The following is a 24,148-nucleotide window of genomic DNA, read 5'->3' as shown; positions in this document are numbered from 1 at the left end:
ACTTTGTTTCAATTTATAATTATGTAATGATTAAATGATTACATGACAAAAATAAGTACGAAGTTTTTCGTTGTCACATATTCGGCACTTATTACGTAAACTTTGGCTTAATCAAGGGCAAATTTGCTCAAACATTCTCTCAAACATGTTAATATTTGAAGAAAATTTTTACAAAAGTGTCATGGACATTGCATAGCAAGACTAAATAAGACCGCGAAGCATCTGGCCCTGCGTAACGATGCGGTCACGTCCGCGGCTGCGTCCGCGCGGTATTATCATAACGGGTAGTTGCGGAAAATGAGTTTCACGAACTTTTAAACGCGTCGCCGAGAGTTTTGTCCCGTTCGCTTTCGTAGCCGCGCAGCCTAGGGCGAAACCGTTGGACCGCTATAGCACGACTACGAATGGAAAACGCTTCAGTACCTAACGGTGGCTTTCTATCTGTTGCAGGAGAACATCTCGACCCCGGAGCCCACCGACATATCCGAGGACGATCACTACCCAAGTGAGCAAAACCTTTCATTATCTATATCTATCCCGTGGCATAAACCTTGCCGTGCCCCTCATAGTCGGTGTCGGAGAGGTGTCCCCCGCCGAACCTTCACCCGGCTGAGAATTACGAGATCGTAGTCCTTACAAAACAAGGTGCAGAGGCGTATACTTGCCGCGTGCGTGCGTGCGTGCATGCGTGTGTGTGAGCTGAGTTTTTATCGTTTTTCGAGTGCGTTTGGAAGAACCGTCCCTCGTGTCTTTTTCGTATCTTCGCGTCGTCGCGGGGTCAGGTCGCAACCGTTTTGGGAATCTGACCCGAATTCTACGACAACGCCGCACGTTTTTACATTATTGAACCGTGTCCTGAATGATTTAAACCTCACTCCGACTGCTGCCGGCGCGACGCGCGGCCGTTCTCCGCCTCGCCCTTTCTCTTTCCCTCTGTCACCCTCTCTCTCTCTCTCTCTCTCTTTCTCTCTCTTCGTCGGTTTGTTCGCCGGCTAATAAATCTCTGCTCTCGTCATCGCGCGGCCGAAGCGCCCGTCCGTCGTGTGTCACCGCTAATTCCGCCGCTCGGATGAACAAACGGAACCGTGCCCGCGCGATACGCTAGAAAATCTGCGGATTGTCCCTTTGAACTCTCCGGTCCGATTACGTGCGGTTGTATGCCGGGGGAACTACGCGGAACATCGTTATTTCAGTCGTTCCCGCGGAATTTGCGCGAATTAATAGTAAGCTCGTTCGTACACTTCGTCCATCACCGTCGTTGCTGCCGTCGTTATTCATTATTATAATAAGCTGAATTGACAGAACTGAATTTCGTGCGCAACGTACTTTAATGATAATTTTACGCAAACAAATTTTGGAACGAACGTTGATATCTTCCGTTAATTTATAAAAGAGGAACTTAAACTTCTGTATTTCTTTGATTTTTATATGCTTGGATATATATTGTAAAGTAGGTAAGATGTAAATGATAATTTGTGATTAAACATTGCAATCTGAATTAATAAGTTGCAAAAAAAAATGAAAGTTAGATTATTTAAATGGATTATTTAAATGGAAAGATAAATTTTTCCGTGGATAAAATACTACATTTACAATTATTGAAACCGGATATTCTTCGAATATTTTCCGGTTAATCCTTGCAGAATCTCAGATGGTAATAAATCAAGGCATAATAATCTAAGGGTTAATATCGGCTGTTCGATTCCAATGTACGTTCGCGGCAGCTCGCGTGGCACGGATCGATATAATGAATTAGTGGTATCGAGCGCGTTACTCGGCACCGTGCATTTGATTACGGTTTCATGACACACAGGAACGGTTCGTCTTCGGCATTCGGAGAGGAACGGACGTGTATAATACGTTATATGCACAGAGAGTGTGCGGTCAGATTAAAATAAAAGAAACCAGGATTAATGATTTCGCGAGAGAAGCACGTAGAAGAAATATACGTGACACATATATGGTATACATGTACACAGATCCGAACTTCAATGAGTTTGCCTGTGACCAAATTTCTTTCGCTGGATGACGACGAGCCTCCTTGAGAGCGATTTGGAAATCACCTAGTTAAGGGGATGCTGGAGTCGCGGGCGAACTCGATCAGCGTCGATAAAGAAGTGCTCACCGATTCTTACATATACATACAGAGCGCAGGCAAACTCGACCAGCGTCGATAAAGAAGTGCTCACCGATTTTTACACATACATACAGAGCGCAGAGTTTTTGGCTGAATTCGGGGAGACGCGTAACATGTGCATATGAAATTTTCTAACATACTTTTCTCTTATACTAAAGCTCGCAGCTCATTTCTGCAAGCACAGGATTCTTCTTTATTGTATTTCCGTGACGGCTGCAAGGTTTTTGTATACGTACACAGTGTAAAACTTTTATCTGCAGCAAATGTTGTCATGAGTCGACCGCAGAATCGAAAATAAAAATGTAATTTTCTAATTTTTTTTTGTTTTTTATACGCAATTGGTGCCTGCCGTCTTCGTTATCGTCCATACTTTAATTCTGGACAAAAAATTTTTAATTCGGTGAAATCAATCAAAAGATTTGTGTGTCTGAAAATTTTGTGGTAAAACAGACCTGTCTCCAGCATCCCCTTAAAGCGCGCTACCTACGAAACAGGTCTTTATTCATACGAGATAACGATAAACTATCGTCGTAGAAAAAAAAAATAAGAATAGTAGGCATTGAGTTTGGCATTTAAGATTCCGGTAGCGATAGAAGATCTTCGTGATAAAATATCTTTTCTATCCATATACCTCATAATCTCCCTCTAGTTTTCATTCACACGGATTAAATGTCACGCGTTTAGCACACTGCACTTTGATTCTTTCGTTAGATAACTGTCCTTCTGATTCGCATGTTTTAATTGCCCTACTATCTCGGATAATACTCGAGAGTCGTGCGTAAGGCCGCGACTGTAAGCGATAAGCAAACAAGCTACGAGCTGTGAATATGTGTATTTGTTTATTGATCTTTTCAATAACTACTTATTTCACACATGTTGTACATGTATAAAGATAAATTCTTATTTGTTATAAATCAGTCTTCGAGCAATCAGTTTAGATTGACTGTAATTCAAGTATTTCAAAGATCAACGTCAATATTGCCAGGAAACATGATCGCGTCATGCATTACTTACCGCTCGTCGTTCGCCAACGTGCATGCGACCGGCCTTCGTCGTATTGGCCACGATTTCAGGAACTATCGCTGTCGGCGCCTTATTTTTCGTTTGCGTTGCACGAATCGTGTTGTTTACTCATCGGTTTACTCATGCGGTCGGCGCAAGCGAGCTCGATCGGAGTACGCGAAAAGGCATATACGTCATCGCTCGCTCTAGGACATCAGTTCGGTCGGTGCATCGAGACGAGTCACGAGGCGTGCGATGCTAACATAAGACTGGCTCGTAGATCTCGCCGGGCCCCGGTAGATATCTCACGGAGCGAATCGCGTCGACAAGACGTCGTTAATCGCGCCGTCGAATTCTACCGCGACGCTGATCAATAATATAACCCGACATCCGTTGGCCGGCTCGATTGCGTCCAAGGATAAATCAACAGCGCATACTTCGGCGGGGAGTTAATCGTAGATTCACTTACTCGCGGGGGCTTAATCCGTCGAGGCCCGCGGGGTTGGTTTGGTTTTTGTCGGAGCCCGTGTAAATTACCCGATCGATTAATAATCGTAAACGGCACAACGGTCCGCCGCCAGCTGCGACGGTCGGAGCTACGCGGCCTGCCGGCCGGCCGATTTATCAGTTTCGGGTAATTAAACCTGTTGCGTTATTAAATCGAGTCGACGACGTTGTTGTTTTGTTAAGCTTAATTTATTCGTCCGCGCAACTCGCTCGCTCGGAGCTCGCCTCGCGAGCTCAGGTAGCTGATAAGTGATAATAGCCTCCGGCGTACCGAGGTCGGACACCGGAGGTGGATGACGAATGTCGCGACTCGTTCATGATATAAGATCGCATCCGGACGTATGACTCCAATCTCGTATGAGCAAGGACTCCCCGTTTGCGAGAGAGAAAGAAAGAGAGAGAGTTCCCGAGTTAACGCGAGCCTCCGCACCGTGCACGCGCGCGGCGCACTCTCATCCGTTTTGCGTAATGGTTTCTTAACTTGTTTGAAGCCAATTGGCACTTTTAATTTTGGCAGGCGCACTCATGAAAGACCCGGATAAGCTGAAGTTGATGCTGCTCGCGTGGAATTATAATCTCCAGGCACAAGTACAGGCGCAGGCACAGGTCCAGGCTGCCAACGCGGCTCTCTCGCCAAATAACTCGTCGACTACCACAGCTACCACTGTTGGCACACCAGTCACCAGCCAATCGGCCATTTCCACGGCAAACAACACCATTAACAACTCCACACTCACAGGTAACACTTTATTTCACCGAGCGGCATATACGGTATTTTCGAGAGGTGTCGTGATGTCCTCCTAAGCCATAAAAATATATTCGCAAATTGCGCGCAAAACATTAGGAACAAATGGTGTTGTCAATGTTTTAAGCTCTTTTTGCAGTCTTATGATTTTAGCGAGAAAAATGTACGTTAAAAAAGAAGAATAACTTTTTCTTTAGGCAGCAATCTTGAAGACCGTATTAGATAAATTTTTAATTCTTTTAGGTAATTTTTTTTTCTACAATATTCAAAACAAATCTCTCGAAATCGTCTTTTTTCCTATTTTAGCTTTTACAAATTGTTATACTATAAAATCATACATCCTAGGATTTAATGTCATTAACTAATTTCAACGACTACGAACGAGAATCAATCGAGGTCGGTGGTATTACGTGCAAATTCGACCACAACTTTGTACCGTGATTGCAAACGTCACGGAGTATACAAAAAAAAGAGTTTCCTCGCGAAATCGACAGGCGAGACATTTAACGGAATCCATTACGGGACGAAAGATGTCTAGACGTTCTTTCTTTCTTTCTTCTTCGTCACGAAAGGACTCAACGAAGTTACGTACGCCAACGTCCCATTGATGTCGCCCTGACTGACGAAATCCCACTTATGAAAAGAACCTTGCTCCGCCTGGCGTAAGCGCGGCTGGAGGCTTTAATGCTCAAGTTTTGCGTCCTTCTTGCACGTGAGACGCGCGGCGCGGCTCGGCTCGGCTCGGCGCGGCGGAGTGAATTGCAGGTTTCGCGGGGCCAAGGTGTACCGGCCATTTAGCTCGTAAAGTTTTGTCGTCGCACGCGACGTGACTAATGGATCGCCGACCTAGGACGTACCCCATGGCGTAGAAAGAGAAATTCGACGCGCGTCTCATTTACCTACGTGTACATTCGCGAACGGTCTCTCTCCTCGCTGTTCCACACCCACGCGTTCCTGTGAAATCCGCGCCAGGGTGAATCGCGGGGATGAGACACGCCGTGAATCCTCGCGCTTTTCCCCGCCGGCGATGAATCAGTGCGGGCGGAAAGCCGCACGCGAGAGATGAGGAATGCAACTTTTATCTTCGAGCATCAATACCTCTCTCGGAGTTTGCGATGCGAACGCGGTGCGCATTGTTGTACGTCATCCTTGTTCATTAATCCTTACGTAATCATCGTAGAAACTTGCATTCTTTTGCGCCATCGCAAAATGTAATCTTGCCTAAGCAGTGTCCGTTAAAACTCGATCGTTTTAAATCGATCATTCGATTTCTTATATTTTTGAAATTCTGTCTGCCTTCTCATTTGCTACAACTCTAAAGTGACTAGATTATTACAATATTAAAATACCGGTTGCATTTCCGATTAGCTAGAGAAGGAGACCTGCGCCCAAGACATCGCGTACTTTGATACCTCGCGCTTGAGAGGCCTGGTTGAACATAGAGCCGAGTTATGGTGAATGGGAGTGACAAATGTAATGCGGTAATTGTGTCGGCTGATGGACATTGAAAGTTGAATATCGAAAATCGCAGAGTGGGCGCGCGGAAAGGCCATTAGAGTCTACTATTACAATATCGCAAGTGGGGGGTCTCTTAAAACGATTTTGAATTATAGCCTATGCGCCGCGTTGTTAATGCTTATCCAAGCGATCGATTTTTCCGATGCAAGGAGCAAGGAACGTTGCGATTTTCCAGTAGAGTTATATTATGGTAAAAGTATTAAACATATACGAATATATTGCGCATATTTCTAATAATTAAACTCATAATTAAAGCCCGCACAAAATTTTGTAAAGCTAATCATCTCTTAGTAAAACTAGATTTTAATTAAAATTTTATGAATTTGACGGATTCGCATCTGGAATGATAAGATTAAATTCTTTCTATTGTAAAATATAAAAAATTAACGTTTCGCGATCTGCAAATAGCTGTAATCAAAAACTGCCCAATTACTCCACAATTACTCAAGGCTTTTTTGTTAATGTTATATGAAATAGTGAAATATCCTTGGCAATGAAAGACATGCGCGCGTTAATTGTCGCGTGCGTTCTTAACACTATATAGTGATAATCATTCACCGATTTCCAAAGCGCCGAACGTTTCCGCGCGGTACTGCATGCTCTCCGGACTCGCCTGTTGTTCAGTTAGGTTGCGGAAGGATAATTCACCGTACCCCTTCGCCGCAGTACGCCTCTTCCACCTATCCTCCCTGGCAGCTATTTGAAACTGGTTTCGAAGCGGGCCTCTATATCTCGGACGTAGTCATTGCGTAATGAACCAGCCATCGGCCGAAGAGACGAGTATATATATATCTATATATATATTTATATTTATATACACATATATGTATATGCGCATACACGTTCACCGCACAAGGGATAGACCTCTCTTCTCTCTCGTCGCACCAACCCTCCCTCCCTCCCTCCCTCCCTCCCTCCCACGTGATGACCAGCGCAGATTCCACATCTCGTGCGGAGGACTTCTCTCACTGGAGTCCGTCCACCTCGGAGATATGCGTTTCGCAAATCAATTTCTAGATACAACCGCTTCTTCTGCCGCACTATCACCAGCGGGAAAAGCGACAGGAATCGTCAGTTTGCCGATCGCGAGTTGCGAGTCGGCGATTCGATCCGAGTCCCAATCTCCCGAGATAATCTTGCGGGATTTGCATTTTCAACCAAGAATTCGTGGCCGCGTTTGTAATTTTGCGTACGCCCCGCTTCGATCTAATATAAATTCGAAGTAATTTCTTAATATTCAGTAATATATATTTCTGAAATATATTTTTATATACATATTATATATTTATTTTTATTTTAAGAATTTTCATATTAATATCATCTTTGATATCCACATAGAAAATAATTCTTTTTTAAGTAAGTTGCGTGAAATAGCGATATTTATCTGAAAAATCTCTGGATCGTGCTACAAATCGAATGCTCGATAAAGTTACTTTATCTACTTGGATATCTTGATAGAAAAAGAGACCCGGAAAAATGACCACAAGGACATTTTAGCTTCTCATCTTTTAATGTACTCCGCGGTAGAGTCGGGTTAATATTTATAATTTATAACGGACGCAACTTTCCCCAACGGACGCACACGCGGCGATTATGCTTGCGATATATCACAAAATCACAATGTCTTAGTATGACAGCTTCCGGATCTGAATCATACATCAGAACAATCATACATAACATTTGTCTTAATTTATCTTTAAAGATCGCTCTTTCAGATAATAATGAATGTTCTATTCTATGTTCAACTTTAAATCATTAATGCACTTAAGATCTACAATCGTGAATCTGTATATCAATTATTATCTCTTGTATTTGTCTTCGTACTGAAAAGTAAATGAATAAATTCAAAATTAAGAAAACCGATGAAAATTCAAGAGAATCGTCATCTAAAAGATTTCAGAAATTTATGAACCCGATTTTGAAGTAACAAATTAATTATAAATAAAATGAAAAAGATCAAAATATTATTGAATTATTACTGGAAATTAAATCGACAATACAAAAATAAGTGATAAATTAAGATATTCCAGAGAAAGCATCATTTAATTGTCAAGCATAATCATCTAAAAGCACAAACCGAGAACTTCCGAATTCTCTTTCACGTCGACGCGAACACGCACATGCCATCAACGTCCTACTATGGTCAGTGACATTTATGAGGGACAAGATAATACGTCTTCGTCCATCCTCGCGATTGCACGTTACCATCCCGAGCGGTAGACAGTTTCATACCTAGCCCGAAGTACCGTGGGCGTTCGTGGCTTGTCTGCGGATTTTGTAGCGCGCTAGGCTCGCTCGAGGCACATACATACGCGTACACGTACACAGCGAGCCGCCTAGAAAAAGAGGAAGTGCCTGGTGTGGTCGTAGGGGCCGGGGTATTAGTTTCCCTTTGCGGGAACGCGAGGTCGAGGGAATGAACCAGGAGGAAGACGAACTGCCGGGTGGGGCGCCAGGGCCGGGGCCGACGCCGTCGACTCATTTCAGGTTCAGGCCAGCGGCCAAGAGACGAGCTCAGGAACGGTGTACTAGATGGTGTGGGATTGGGATTGGTAACCGGCTTTCTAGCTCGTGCGGGCAGTCTAGCCGTGCGTCCAGCTTCGCTTATGTGCGTGCTGTGTGTTCCCTTACCTTCTCCGACTACTCTCCGGCGATACCCGGCATACGCTCGCCGCAGGCCGGGAACCCTCTCTCGCTGCGTGCGATGCCGTACCCTCCTAGAGAGCGTTGCGCGCACACACATATGTACCCATACACGTTGTGTACGCGCGTGATTTTTTCCCGTATAACCGCGAGTAGGTACTACACGTATACCGCATGCGTGTGCGTGTGAGAATCGAAGTGCAGCAACCTCCAGGACCGGTGGGACCGCGGGAGTAAGAGAAAGACGGGGAAGGAGAGAGATGGAGAGGCAGAGAAAAGAGGAAAGAAACGTACGGTGCCTTCGCCAGCACGTCTTCTGGACGAGGGTCCAGTTTCCTAGGTCGCCCGCTCGCGCGTTCAGTTACTGGTTCTACCGGAATCCTCCTAGAAAGATGCGTTGCGATCGTTGAACAACTCGTGGAATCAGGATCGCCCGTTCGAGCACCCGAGATAGCTGCGCCCAGATAGACTTTGCGTCTTCGCGCGGGGGAAGCTGAAGCGCCCGGCGGAAAGTTGCCCCTTGACGATGCAAATGTTCCAAGACGTTGCCTTGCAACGCGTTCGCCTCGACGGCGTCTTGGAAACTACGCTCGGAAGAATTCGATTCCAGAATGCAGATTACTTCGCGCACACAGCGAAGGGAGTAGGATCTAAGAACGTGCGCGCCCGGTTCAGATCAGACTAGCCGCGTCATCAGAAAACAAACACATTTCGTAATCGTATCTTATCATTCGTCCTAGAATATTATTACTTTATATCATTTTTCTAAATAGTTCAGTTTTTGATCTAGATATTAGTAATGAAATAATAAAATTAATATTACGGTCATTATAAAAAAAAACTTTAGAAAATACGTCATCCTTCCATCGATCGTTTTGGAAAACATAAGTGAAATTTCTTTCCTGATACATATTTTATATTTAAGAATCGAAATGTATATACGTATATCGAGTCTAATATATATTTATGAGAATTGTAATGTGAGTAGCGTGTAAAAATTAATGCGAACTTAACCGGATGGCTTTGTATAGATGTCCATGTCGTTGACGTGTGATTGTACGAAACGGCAGCCGCAAACCTGTCTCTTTTTTTTAATTGGAACCAAGGAGAGTCCCAGATGGAAGAGGTCTCCGCGAGGCTCGCTAGCCTCTTTATGATCCCCCTGCGGCACTCCCTGCAGACAATCCATACCTACACTTCTTCGTACGTGAAGTTTCTCGGCGGCCACGACTCGTTCCTGTCCCCGTCGACATCCTCCTCGTGAAAGCACCTTTACCGTACATTCTCTCCTGGGATCGTGACGGTAGAAGACCGCACCGCCTTTTAACACCTTGCACACGCTATCGGGGCTTATTACGGGTTTTGAGAACAAGTCGCCGTTATTATTGTAGAGAAGAAACACGGTCTACACAACAGACAGCCGAATGACGGTCCAATCTTACTGTCGTCGACACAATTGACATGCTAAGGTTTATTCTGCCTTCTAGAGAGAGAGTTCAACGCAATCTTGCCCTTGAAGATTTGCTAACGCGAGAGACGTTGACTTGACATCACTTTTATTTCTTAAGACTTTCGTAAGCATTTTAATATGGCGAAATTAATTCTAAGTGAATTGTAATCCAGTTGGAATAACGGAATCATACAGGTATCGATCAGAAGAAGTTTGAAATCAAAGTTATAAGCTTTAATTATGTTGTCAAGATATATACGTGCATTGCATCGATACTATTGTACTTATATATCGTAATTGAGGTTGCGATCCAAAAAGTGAAGTATAGTCGTCAAGTGGGGTCACTTAACAAAGACAGCGTGAAGTTAATCAATTTATACTACCTGACTCTCTGGCTATCTATCAATACTTTATATTTATCCCAAATCTTTCGCCGACTTTATTACGTAACCGTTATCAAGTGTCCAATCTATAAATATTGTTAAAGATCGAAAAATAGCTCCAAAAAGACCTGGCGACTTTTTGTCAGAGAAGATTGTGGCCGTTATCGTATTCACCGACTTCACATACCGAAATTCAACAGTTGATATCGGCAGTAACATGCACGCAGGTACAAGGCTAGGGAGTCGTTTAGGAAATGCTAACCCTCTGTTGGTCGATCATCCCTAATCAGTGTCGTCACGCGAGCTGAACGTACGCCGCGTTTATTATATTCGCGGGATAAATACCACCCACATGCCCTCTCCCCCGTCTCTCTCTCTCTCTCTCTCTCACTCTCTCTCTTTCTCGCTGCTAGTCATGTATCTAGTCGGCCGCATATGACCGGCTTTTCGCCTGGCCACGGCGTGGGAAGGGAAAAAAAATATTCCTTTCTTTTGTTCCAACCGCAACGTTCTCTATTCATAAATCGAAACAGCGCGAGGCGGCGATCTAATCATCGCGGCACGACGGGCATTCAACGAGAACATTATTATTTTCCTGGCAATGCCGATGGAAGGTTCCCCTTTTACCAGATAATTACCGATCGCGAATGCAAAGTGTTTCTATCACCAAATTTGCGTTATTAATTAGTAGTAATTATTAAAAATGCCATTGTTCATATTATGATCATTATTGATGCTAATAATACTAATAATATCCATTTCAATAAATGACATTTAAATAATAATAATTAATTATTATCATTTCCGTCATTAAAATGTTAATTACACCTATACGAATACGTGTCTCGTTGAGAATAACAAAAATTTAGGTTTTACACTTCAGGGAGTATTTGTTAAAATCATTACAAAATGCTCATATATCCGCAGATTCTCGAAACGGTTCATCGGAATTGGTGGACTTGCCAGCGGGAACGGTTCCGAATCTGAGCGCCGTGGCGGGTGTCGGCAGCGAGGACATGGCTTCCTTGTGGGCATCTTACGCCATGGGTTTCAAGAAAACGCCGCCGCCAGCATCGTCGGCAACGCCCTCGCGGTCGGATCGCGATCGCGAGTCCAGTCCGCCCGGTGGCGAGGGAACGGGAAGCGCCCACGATGAGACCAGTAGTAGTGGCAACAAGGAAGACGAGGACGACGACGATATAGACGCGGACGAGGGACTGGATCCGAGACACCACGATCCGGAACGTCTCAAAGCGTTCAACGTAAGCATACGCAATTCCATTGCACAGCTCCGTAAAATTCGTTCTTTAAAACTTCAGGAATATACCTCGAAATATCTCGAATTGAAAATTCCAAGAATAATTAAACGACAATTAGCGATAATCATGACCCTTATTATCCGAAGATGCATAACGGTAATTGAATTACGGGCAATTGCGGTCTAACTGGTCGCTTTATGCAACCGTCGTTGCAAGAAAATCGTCGTTCACGCCTCGGTCGGGGAAAGGGTCGTGCGCGAGAGCAGAAGAAAACGGCAACGGAGCTCGAGCGGAGAAGTTAAGGCCGTCAGCATATTGGCGGCGCGTCGGACCTTTCCGAAAAACCCTAATTATCGTAAAGTTTTATGAACGGTTGCGCCAGAGAACCGATTCGTAGGGGAAACAGGGCATGCCATTTCTCTCTCCGAGTTTTCCCTCCCTTATTTTCCGTCCCTCGTATATCTCTTTTTTTTGCCCGTTTTCCCCGCGCGTGAAAGCCAAGCGGTCGTAGTTTCGCCGACGGTTGCCGCTGTTGCGCTAGCTCCTTAATTAATTACAATTAGTTTAATAGAGTCCCGGTGTTGCGCCCCCACCGCCACTAAATTCTTAATTCCTTGAGCGGTTAGCGAGACTCGCGTACCAACTCTCGCTTAATTCACTCCACTAACGTGGCCGTTGGCGTCGTGTCTCGCGGCAGATGTTCGTGAGGCTGTTCGTCGACGAGAACTTGGATCGCATCGTGCCGATTTCGAAGCAGCCGAAGGAGAAGATACAGGCAATCATCGATAGTTGCACGAGACAGTTTCCCGAGTTTGCCGAGAGGGCCAGGAAGAGGATCCGAACGTACCTGAAGAGCTGTCGGAGAAACAAACGCGGCAGGGAGGGCCCTTGGGACGCCGTAAGTTTTTATATAGCGTTTAATCGTAAGATAGCAAGCTAATTAGCTTCTAAGTTTTTTCTTGCAAGTTTTGACACATTTTTAAACTCAAAATCGCAATTACATAAATTTTAGTCACTTGTGAATTTTTCAAGATTTTCCGGGTCTGCTATTTCAGCAATTAAAATCGTCGACCTTGAATTGAAACTTTGTTCATGAAAGCTTGAGCGTTCTCGGGGCGTGAGTCAAGTACGGTATCCGGCGAACGATCGCGGATGTGACGTACGCATTTCTTTTTAGGCCAGACCAACACCAGCGCACTTGACCTCGGTGCAGGCCGAACAGATTCTGGCAACGGCCTGCGAAAACGAGAGTGACAACGCGAAACGGATGAGAGTCGGGCTGGAGCCGGTGTCGCAGCCCATGCCAACTCTTCCGGCCGCAACGGTGAATAATACTCATGCATGCGAATAAGGAGAGGAAGGACATACTTATCGCGAGCGACAAAGTTGTTCCGACAAATAGACATTTCGACATCGTTAGCTAATTACGTATCGCAACTCTCTCGCGTCTCTGGCACGCAAACGACGACGCGACGCGGACACAGAAATGTACACATATATCGTCGATCAATTTAAAGCTCCTTATTTTATTGTCCCTGGCGAAGTACGTGTTTTTCTAAATATCGCACGCGTGACCGAGGCGTTAAGATGCTACACGTGCACAACCTTCGGACGCTCTTGCCGACGACCGGATTCATTAATCAAGCGATTTTTAGATGAGAACTCGCGGATGTTTGCGTGATGCGCTTGCGTGATGAATCATGAACTAAAATATGCAAAGCGATAACTTACGGCAATAAATATAAATCCGCGTGAGAGAGTTGCCATTACAAAAAAAAATAGATCAGCTACTTGTTACGGTATCAAAGTCAAAATAAAACAAATTCAAGATTACATAAATATTTTGTATACAAAAAGCAGCAAATAATAAAAGATAGTCTAACGAAATATTAAATAAATAAACAAGTTAGTAAAAATTCTAAGTCACGTAAAAGCATCATCTTCATTATTTGCTCCTAATATCGGTTTTATCTACAAACATATGGCGGTGATACGTATCACGCAGCAAACGCGTGTACAAATATGAACTCCGACAACTCGTTGACATTTCGATCGACCCTCATCTTCGCGTGAAAGGGACTATGATTGTACCTAATTGTCCCTTAACGCGTTCATACATTCCACTCTACGCATTTGATTTTTTATGTCTTCACTTTTTCATTATTGTTGAAACAAACACCTCAACTTCACTTTTCTAACTTGTTATTTATTTAATATTAACTACTAATTATTATTCTAACAGCTGCGAATTTCAATAAGATAAGATATAAAAAAATAAAATACAATACAATAAAATATGAAAATATTATAAATGAATAGAATGTGATAAACGTCGCAGAAAATAAAAAGGTGATCTGAAAAGTAGAAAAAAAATGAGAACGGAAGGGGGGCAAACGAGATTTTCGATTGCGAACAAACGTCGTAGTCTCGCGCTGCATTAACGTGTGTGAAAATTTGACGAGCTCCTGCGCAACGCCAACGGGCAACGAGATATACGTGGAGAGCTAGGATTGTGATATAGGTACCGCGAGAGAGGTCAGTGATAACCCGCGGGTCGCGCACCTCTCCCACTCTGATGCAACTCGCGCACAACACAGATCGCGCACTACGGAGGGCCGACGGCATAAGCAGCCTTCGACCTCGTGAAAACGGCTGCGCGTGCGGGACGGAAGACACTGAAAATATTCTTGGAAGTAGTAGCAGCGTAAAAGAGCGGCGCGAGACGGAAAAAGGAAAGAAAGAATAAGGCCGTGGACTTTTACGCGTCGCGACTGACGCGCGCGCGCTTTCACGCACCGAGGAGAACACGCCGACGACGTCGCGCGATTAGTCTCGCGTATCCGTAAATTTCACGGTACGTTACGTCAGCTACGCGAAACGGACAGTTTCGTATCCTCCGAAGAGCCGCGCCGAAAAATTGCTGCCGAGAGATTTCGAGAGATCAGATTGATTCTTGAAAAATTCACCGGCGCGCCTAACCGAGAAAAGCGATCGGCGTTAATCTGCGCGTATATACAAATCGCTCGTGTTGACGTCACGCGTCTAATCTCGGGGTGAGAGCATTCAACGATTCGGCGATATGGAAACGATCTCCGACCACGTTTCTCGCGATTAACTTGATGTTCGTCACCTATATAGCCTGCACGCCGAGTTCGTTGACCTTAACAAAGATAGCGCGAAAAAGCGAGTAAACGGTAAACCGATCGCCTCGGTATTTCGCGCACGAGACGTATAGGTGCAAGACGGTAGCCCGAGCCCATCCAATTCCGCGCTGCTTGGCGCACCTAATCCTCCTTCTCCCCGTTGCCCCCCTTTTCCTCTCTTCACCCAGCTGATTCCTTCGCGGGTCTCGCAGTTGGCGAACACACGCCGCCGCTCTCCATCGCTCTCCCTCTCTCCACCTCACCACGTCTCACACGCAAACGAGAAACTGAAACGCTCGCGATCCCCCCTCCGACTTATCTACTTTGAAAATCCCTGTCCGAGAAGGAGACGGAGAAACAGAGAGAGACCCGATAACCTCTCCGGCGACCTAAACCTAACCCATTAAGGAGAAGACCTCTCTCTCATATACGTATGCCGGGGTTCGTGCGCATCGGACGAGAGGCGGCTATCTGCTCTTCGTGGCCACCTATATAATTGACGTCAACGCACACTGCTGGCCTTTCATAAAAACACCTCCCTACATCCGTTCTACGCCGCTCGAAGATTTCATTCCTCCATGCTCTCGTCGTACCCGGGCCCTCTTCCCGCGCTCCTCACGATCTCTCTCTCTCGGCTCTTCTTCGCATTCTCTCCTCCTCCTCCTCTTACTACTACTACTACTACTATTACTCTTCGCCAACCCTCTGTACGTGTCTTCGTTGGGCAAGTCATCCGTTTCTGTGATGGAAACGCACATCACCACCTCTCGACGCTCTCACCGTGGTCCTCCTCTTCTTCTCTACTCCTCTTTATTTTCTGATGCCTGATCTTCCATCCTTCTCTTCCTCTCTTTCCACGAATTAATTTCCTCCCGTGAGCTTACTCACGCCTCGTCGTTCGTCCCGGCACATCCGGACGTTCTCTCTTCTTGTTCCTGACGTTCCTCCCTCGTGTCAACCCGCTTTTTCCCCATCCTCCTCGTTCGCTCCACCCCTCTCTCCGTTTCCCTCGCCGGCCCCGGGAACGAATGCGTCCTCGCTTCTCTGAACCTCGTACGAGTAAACGCGGACGTTATTGTTATCGTATCGATACGTCGCTGGTAGGCAGGGTGGGGCGCGGACGCAAAAGTGGAAGAAGATTGAGAGAAGAAGCAGAAGAGGAAATCGAAGTGAAGAAACTCCCGGCGCACTTTGTTCCGCTCGGTTGCTCATAGCGGTGAATACGATCGTGCTCGATGATCGGGATCGCGTTGATAACAAGATCGCGGGTAGACGATATAATAGAGGCTCGATTAGCTCGTGTCGGGGCGATCTTCGCGGCTGATGATCGATAATTCGTATGGTGATCGATAGTGTCCGTGTTGTTTGCTGATTAGGTCACGTGCTTGCATAAGATTGGTTACTCCCGATCGTGTCAGCCATGAGGAAAAAAAATCTGCCGGTAGTTCACAAGCTGGTGCGCGATCACGATCAAATTCAACAGGTACAATTATAGCGGGCTCGCCGCGGTGTTATTTTATCATCGTTCTTCAATATCGCGACGTAATTGTAGCAACATCAAAGTAACAATTGTTTGTTGATATTCTGTAGATAGACCTGAGAGTTCTTAAATCTTATTTTTCGATTATATCGTTGTTTAAAAACGTGCGATTTTATAGGAAAAAATATTAATATGAAAATAGGCGTATAACTGAAATAAATCGGATTTAAAAGTATCCAAAAAATATGCGAAATTCTTAGCCCTAAAAAATACTAAGATGTGAGGTAACATCACAATCGTAATAAATTCGTAATAATAAATTCATTCTCCACCGGCGTTAACGAGGGTTGGATTAAAAAATACTTAAACATGTATGAAAATTATCACTTTCTACAGGAAGAGAGGCGTTTCAATAATCAAAGGCGTTCTCCGTTAATAAATGATTATGTAACGATTTGTCGAAAAACGAAATTAAAGTCTCAATTGCGTCTTTAAAATAAAATTTATACGCGTTACAAGAAAGTACTCTCCGATATATGTTTGTTAAATACGTGCGTAAATTAAAAATCAGGACAGACAAAATATTTACGATTACGGTGTAACAGTTTGCTTTATCTCGCGATAATGTTGATTGCAGCAAACGGACGTTCGATCAGGTTTGGAGCAGCACTTCTCAAGCACACCGGTTAAATCACTCACGTGTAAAAGGGAGGACACCCCACCAGCATCGTTAACGTCCCTGGCACCTCTGACCAGTTTGGCAAACTTACCGAACAACACTATTTCCTCCACGCCGCTGTCGATCGCATCCGCGTCAAAGCTGCTCACAACAGACAACAAGAGTCTCATGAGGTCAGTATGATGAACTAGTTACGACAAAACCGATGAAAACTGCTTTTTTCGAATTGACGTAATACACACACACACACAGCCGCGCTCTTATACATCTCTTAATTAACCACTCGGGCAGAGCCAAACCGATATTTGATATAAAGCATAAAAATAAATTTTCCTCTCAATCGAGACTTCCGCCGGTATCGATTTATTAACTGCTCATTTTTTGCAAAAGAAATCTACCATTATATCGTTTGACGTGATTACGATTAACTTACTTTCTGCCTGTGAATTACCGTAACCGATTATTGTTATCGGCGCTAAAATCCCCCGTCGTCGAATCGACCGAGTTCTAGATAAGGCTTCGCCTTCGGTCACAGGTCATGGCACAAAAATTCACCGGACGCCTCTCGACGAACGGGTTACGCGTCCTTAACGGAACGTAAAGCGCTAATCGGCGGCGACCTTTATCGCCAGCGCGCATCTCATTCTCATTGCGTCTTTTTGTTTTTCAGCCAATCGACGATAGTCAGTTCGACGGTGAATGGTGTCGCCAGTGGCGGTGCACCGACGATGTACAGACCCAACTTCAGCCAAGCGTTCCAGCGTGCCGGGCCCACAACGGTACCGCCGACCCTCTCAGCCGGGCTATACCCGACTCAAAGTTTTACGTCGAGTCTACTAAGCAACGGTATACAAAGTAATACTGGTTATTGGTGTAATATGTTGACTTTATTGCACTCTTTGAATCGTTTGCATAGCCATGGATGTAAATAATATTAAAGCTTCATTCAGCTTTAGTTCAAAATTTTTTAGAATTATTTTTATATCTAAGTTTCAATTATTTTTATTCGCATCTAATTGGCATTTTAATAATTATATATAAATTAGTTTTAGTAACTGTTTGCAGTACCTACTCTGTTTTTTGCGAGTAATAATGTTTTTGAGTCATTCGGTTATTGCTTCGGTTATTAAATTTGATACTTTTTAATGATACTTTTTTTCGATGGAGTTTGCATGAAATTTTATTTCATAACATCATAACGTTTCACACCATGCTTGCTTTGATAATGCTTGACAGAACGTTTCGAAATTGTCGCGCGCAATTGATTCTGAATCGACGTTATCCTTACAGGACCGACGGACCTTAGCATGAAGAACCCACCAAAGCCTGCTCTGCTGAGTCACAAGCTGAACTCGATGGAATTGACCGCGGTGAAACAACTGATAGGTGGATATCGAGAATCAGCCGCCTTTCTGCTCAGATCCGCCGACGAGCTGGAGCAACTGTTGCTCCACCAACCATAGAGCTACGTTTATTTGGCCAGCGTTCGGCAACTTGGCTCGTAGTCACAACGATCGGCGAGGAAGCAATGCGAGTATTGATGCGCCTGTGTGAGCACCGAGAATAATGTCAGAGTCAGCGTAAATTCCTTTCTTCAAGGCTTCGTTTATACCGCTGCTCTGTCGGCAACTCCATCGCTCTACACACGAACTTATCTTTTGCTGCAAAACGCTCCGCTTGGGCGAACTAAATGCATTCGATCCAACAAGACGAGTGCAAGATTATAGGTTTAAGTATCGAAACGTTATAAAATTAGCGAAACAAAGTTTGAGAATAATTGGAGAAAATTTCTAGGCATAAATCGATTGGAGCTACTTTATAATGTTCGTAAAAAGATTGTTTCTGATGAAAGTCGAGAGGCTATAGTCGCGATGAAAAATTCATACTGAATTAGATATTTATGCGGGTTTATCGTCATACATTGTTTAAAAGCGGTTAAAAACAGAAGAGTTCCATATACATAATGAATAATTACATATTTCATTATGCGCATCGTCGCGATATTTCTAATTCTAGGATTAAGAAAACTATTCGAACAGGGTGTACATAAAAAGATATTTACTTAATTACTGATAAGCTTAAAGGATGATGCGGCGAGCTAGGATGCGTGCGCGAGTGAAAGAAAGTCGAAAAGGGAAGAAGCTTCCGGACGATAAGTCATTCGGAAGCGTGTGCTAGTATTTTCTAACGAGGATGAAAACGTCCCGGAACTTCTTCTTTACACAGCCGGTTGATGCGCTTGCATTTTTTCCTACCTACTCAGATTCGTAAGCTTCGAAAAACCGTTCGTGAGAGCTCCATAAATCTACTACAAGTTTATTCAACCGTTTCGACCGACGATCGACAAAAAATTTGTCGCGTGTTCTTACGAAACGGTAATTTCGCTAATCTGTTTGTTGTCGTTATGTACATATGACGTAAATGATATATGATGAGAATAGTTACTCTCGTGCGTGAGAAAGCGCGATTAATTCGCGCGGCGAATCTGCGCCATTTACTTCGAGAGTGGCGTATACACATCAAGAAACAATTTGAAGAAATACGAAAACGACGTGATAAAATTTGAATTTTAGACAGATTATCAAAATTATAGTCTTTTCGCCATTTTTGGGGCAAATGGTGGATCACATATGAAGATTTTACAACGGTCATACGTGTATATAGAAAGAAAATGCGCTCGCGCATTGATACACGTGTACATAATAACGTAGGACGCAAAACGAGATGGACTTTTTTTTATTGGCGACGCGTCAGAGGCCTCGTCAATGGAGATTAATTAGCTAATCAATTAACGATAACTGTACAACGTCGTCATAATATAGTTAGACCAGAGTTTTGGAAGTGGAGGAGCGTAGTGATCGAGAGTATAATTTCGGGACCATCTTGTCACGATCAGACAATACGTTAAAACCGTATTCGTGGTCTCCGGACGCATCACTGTGTTACCAAAGAACACTAATTATTATGGGTAATGTACGTATAGTACCACTTAAGGGTCGCGTTTTCCTTCTTCTTCTTTCCGTTATTCCTTTCAAACGACATACTTCTTTCATGGAAGCGCGAAATCATTTTCTCCATCAATTAATCATACGAAGATAGATATAAACTCCACTACATGTGGATCACGTGATAAATATACACGTTTTCGGATTGAGTTTATCTACTATTCTTCTTATTACTGTTAATACTGACATTATTATCGCTACGATATATTATTATTATTATTATTATTTTCTATTATTATCATTATCACCATCGTTATTACCATCACGATTATCACTGTCACTGATATTATTGATTGCGAATCGAAGAATCGCGCGAGAAGGTAGTACGCGAGATAGTACGAATAGTTTATTCTGTTTTCCAACGTCATTTTCCACGGAGAGTTTCCGCTCGTTAAGTCTACTTTGTCGTTGTTTTGTACATAGTTTATATGCATTATAAATGGAGTGCATATAAAGATTGCGAAAATTAAGTTGCTTAAGTAATTAGATACAAAGAAGAGTATATAAATATATAAATATATATACAAATGTGCAAAATATCTTTATGCGAACGATTGCTGATTGCTGTCACCGTCGAACTCCAAGCGCAGAACATTCCAATGAAAGAAAAGCAAACTGGAAAGTAGACGAGAAAAAGGGCGAACAAGAAAAATCTAGGAAAAGAATTTCATTAAAGAGATAAAATGGAGGAGAGAAAGAGTGAGAGAGAGAAAGAGAATGTGTGCATGTGTACATGTGTGCGTGATCATTCAACATGCGCTCATCGAAGATTTCATGGGAATCACGACTTTTATTGACCGACAATAGTCGTACTTCCATTTTCCTTTTCCGTTTGCGTGCAAGTCGCCGCGACGAAACGCGCCCGTCGTCGCGTGAAACGTTCGAAATCAATAATAATGTTTGCGGCACTTTAGTGAAGAGAGGACCGAATAAAGCGTTTCGTCAATTGGAACTAATTCTTATCGCCTCAATCATTTGAAACTCCAAATACTTGCAAAACGGTACACACACGCCGCCCTCCCCACGTATGCAATTTCTCGCCCGTAGTAAACGGACTCGTCTCTTTAATCGACACACAGTGCAATAGTCTATTAGCGATACCGTTGTTCTACCGTGTATTGTCAATCGTCGTCACACGATCATGCTTCTGTCATGTACGACATAAATAGTCTCAGCTCAGCCATTCCCCCGCCCACCTTTCTCCGCGCTGTCCCTTTGGTTTCGAGCAGGCATCATCACACTTCTTCATGGATATTAGCAGTTATCGACAAGTTCATATCTTACCACTAGCATCGTAACATTTATACGTAATTCACCTCAGATCTCTGTAGCCACACACATCGCGAGGGCCGAGCTCCGTTTTGCGTACCACATGTTTCTCCCTCCCCCTCGAATCCGATGACCAATAATGTTTGTTGCGCGTTCTGCTAATAATTGATACGATTATACCTCGACGAATCCCAGGATTTATGGATTCGTGACATATGAGAATTAGTCGAAAGAGATTCATTGTAAATATTATTTTCGACCAAATATAGGAATCGAATCCAAATAAGAATCGAATTGATCCCGTCACCGACGGTTGTTGCTCTTTTTTGCAACTTGACTGATCCGAAAAAAAACCTGGACCTATCGTACATCTGAAATACGGAGTAAAAAGGAAAAAGGAAAGACGAAGGAGACGAGACAGAGGAGAAATTTATGGAGACCGAAGAAACGTGCGACACCACTCTGTTCTTCTTTCTTTTCCTACGTTCGATAAAAAAGTATCCGTCGTGTACCTTAATTCGCCTATGCGGAAGTGCAGATCTACTGTTCATATATAGCCGCGAATCGATGTATATTGATTAAAGAAAAAAAATATGTATTTGTTCCTAAAGAAATATTAAGAGTAGTAATATACCGTAAAAGAATATTAATATTGATAGTAATGATAACGATAATTTGATGGTACATACTTTCTTATAAGTAACATTACACATTACTACGATTATTGTAGAATTGGTACGGTTCTTGAGGATGCCTTGCCTGTAAATGTAACATACGTTAAATGAAAAAAAATCTTATTATCTTGTAAATGTTTTACCAAATATAATCGATTATTCAACTTATACTACGGAGTCTTATTTTCCTTCATCGTCCACAACGCCCTACCTGCATCGACGTGCCGACAAGATTTACGACTCGATAAATTGTATTTTTCTTTCTCTCCGTTTTTTTTACCGTTGGTCCCTCTTCTGCATGATTAATGTCGACCAAAAAATCCCGTAAAGCTATGGCCCGCACAACCATAAATATCGGGGCGCATGCATAATCGCGGCGTTTTTAAATGCAATGGGTAATCGGCTCGATAATGTATTATGTGTGTATGCGTACCGGACGAAATGGAAAGTCGAATTGAGCATCGGTGTGCAAGATCACGATCTTGGGCTCTGGATTATGAAACTCTACCCTCTCGCAACAATGTGGCAAGATTTAAAGCTTATTACGCCTATTCATTCACCTTTTCAAGAAATCTTACGCGGACGCTGGTTTTTATTACATACTTCACCAAATAAGGAAATTACGTAATATACGTAAAGAAGTTATGTGCAATATCGGCATTTAAATCCAACTTAATTACGATACTTTATCACCAGACATATATTTTCCTTACAACAGCGATTTCTTCTTTTATGTAAATTGTAAAAGATATCGCCAAAATATATAGTAAGTGATAAGCGAAATATTGCATCTAATTAACGAAATTACTCGACATATTTCGCAATGTAAATCTAAAAAATTATCAGCGGCAATGCAATGTGGTCTTATGTGGCGCACAATGGAAAGTCAAACGAATGGCCGGCGCGATCTTTGATGCAAGAAAATTGCGAAACGGCACCGGTTACTCGGACAGAGCAACGTATAGATCACGCTGGAAGGCCGCGGCGTCGTTACAAACGCCTCGCCTCAACGATCTCTCGATCAAACTCTTTTCCACTAATACTTTTAAATTCAACAAGACAAAGATACTCGAGGCAATCTACATATGTTTAAGATTATCGCGAATATCAGTAGCAAGTAAGAAATTATTATTATTAATGGAGATTGCTATTTGAATAAAATTGACGTATAACTTTTTTGTTTTTATTCCTTTGCCTCGTAATAACAGAGTCCATAGCAAACAACGGGTGAAAATCTGCGCGATCACGCAAACACGATCCGTCGAACAAGTTTCGATGGTTTCGTACCGGACACACCGGATCGTTGGGCGTATGTTCGGTCACCATTGTCTTCGAGAAATGGTATTTGACCAAAAGTTCGTCTCACCGAGCAGCGCGAATTCCCACGTGAGACGCGCGTACACGTGCGTGCACGCGCGCAAATCGACCCGAGTGTTTCGAGACGAGGAATATCGGCGGGAGCTCGTCTCCCCGCCGAGAATCGTAAAACCGCTTCCTCCGCCGGGCTCTCCGGAGTAACATCTATCGGCCGACAATGCATCACGGGCTTTACGAAGGCCTTTGCATTCGAATGGTTCGCAGGTTTCAGGAGAACTCGCAGCTCATGTATATACCTACATACGTATGTGTACAGCTTCTTTACAAATGCATATTTCGTATGCGCACGCGTTAGAATTTTTTCTTTTTTATGCCGATCGTCTATAATTTTATAAACAGTCCACCCAAGATAAATGAAAGGAAAAGGACGCAAAACTTGATCGTCGACGAGCGCATCGCTCCGAGGCGTTCATTGTACCCGGGGCTACGTATATCACGCGTGTGCTACTCCGCGTTGCTCCGCTAAAACGTTTCGTCAATCCTTATCGTTTGCGCTCCAAAAAACTAGAACGCAAAACTTGATCGTCGACGAGCACCTCGCTCCGAGGTGTTCATTGTGCCCGAGGCTACGTATATCACGCGTGTGCTCCTCCGCGTTGCTCCGATTGAAAATCACACGTTTCGTAGGTGTCAAAAATGTCGCAATCACGCGAGTGTTCACGCGAGCGTTCACGCGTGTTTCAAAATCGCTTAATAGGTTCCAATGAACAGGAACGAATCGACAAATTGACCATATATAAAGAACAGGTCTCGTGGCTGATTGGTCAAGACGAAATTGCGGATGACGAAACGCCATTTATCAATTTAATGTTCGGTTTCGAAAATGCACGATCTTTGTTAAGAACGCAAAATAAATTGCCCGACGGCACAAGCATTG

The 24,148-nt window shown here is 43.6% G+C and overlaps 1 protein-coding gene across 3 annotated transcripts in view; it reads left to right on the top strand.

The window, feature by feature from the left end:
• LOC112460628 (nucleolar protein 4-like) overlaps positions 1-22,064 on the top strand; it is a 67,443-nt gene extending 45,379 nt beyond the window's left edge. For 2 of the 3 annotated variants that reach the window (XM_025025411.1, XM_025025413.1), the window contains exons 2-9: positions 451-505; positions 4,164-4,385; positions 11,313-11,647; positions 12,342-12,542; positions 12,822-12,968; positions 16,905-17,119; positions 17,617-17,801; positions 18,237-22,064. In XM_025025411.1, coding sequence (XP_024881179.1) covers positions 451-505; positions 4,164-4,385; positions 11,313-11,647; positions 12,342-12,542; positions 12,822-12,968; positions 16,905-17,119; positions 17,617-17,801; positions 18,237-18,409 — 1,533 coding nt within the window. In that variant the 3' untranslated portion in view covers positions 18,410-22,064. The remainder of the gene's footprint in view (positions 1-450; positions 506-4,163; positions 4,386-11,312; positions 11,648-12,341; positions 12,543-12,821; positions 12,969-16,904; positions 17,120-17,616; positions 17,802-18,236) is intronic. The other variant, XM_025025412.1, reaches the window with a different exon arrangement.
• The last annotated feature ends 2,084 nt before the right edge of the window (positions 22,065-24,148 follow it).

The sequence above is a fragment of the Temnothorax curvispinosus genome, unplaced genomic scaffold (genome assembly GCF_003070985.1).
Source record: "Temnothorax curvispinosus isolate PA1 unplaced genomic scaffold, ASM307098v1 QBEX01010681.1, whole genome shotgun sequence".
NCBI lineage: Eukaryota > Metazoa > Arthropoda > Insecta > Hymenoptera > Formicidae > Temnothorax > Temnothorax curvispinosus.
This window is presented reverse-complemented; position numbering and strand designations above follow the sequence as displayed.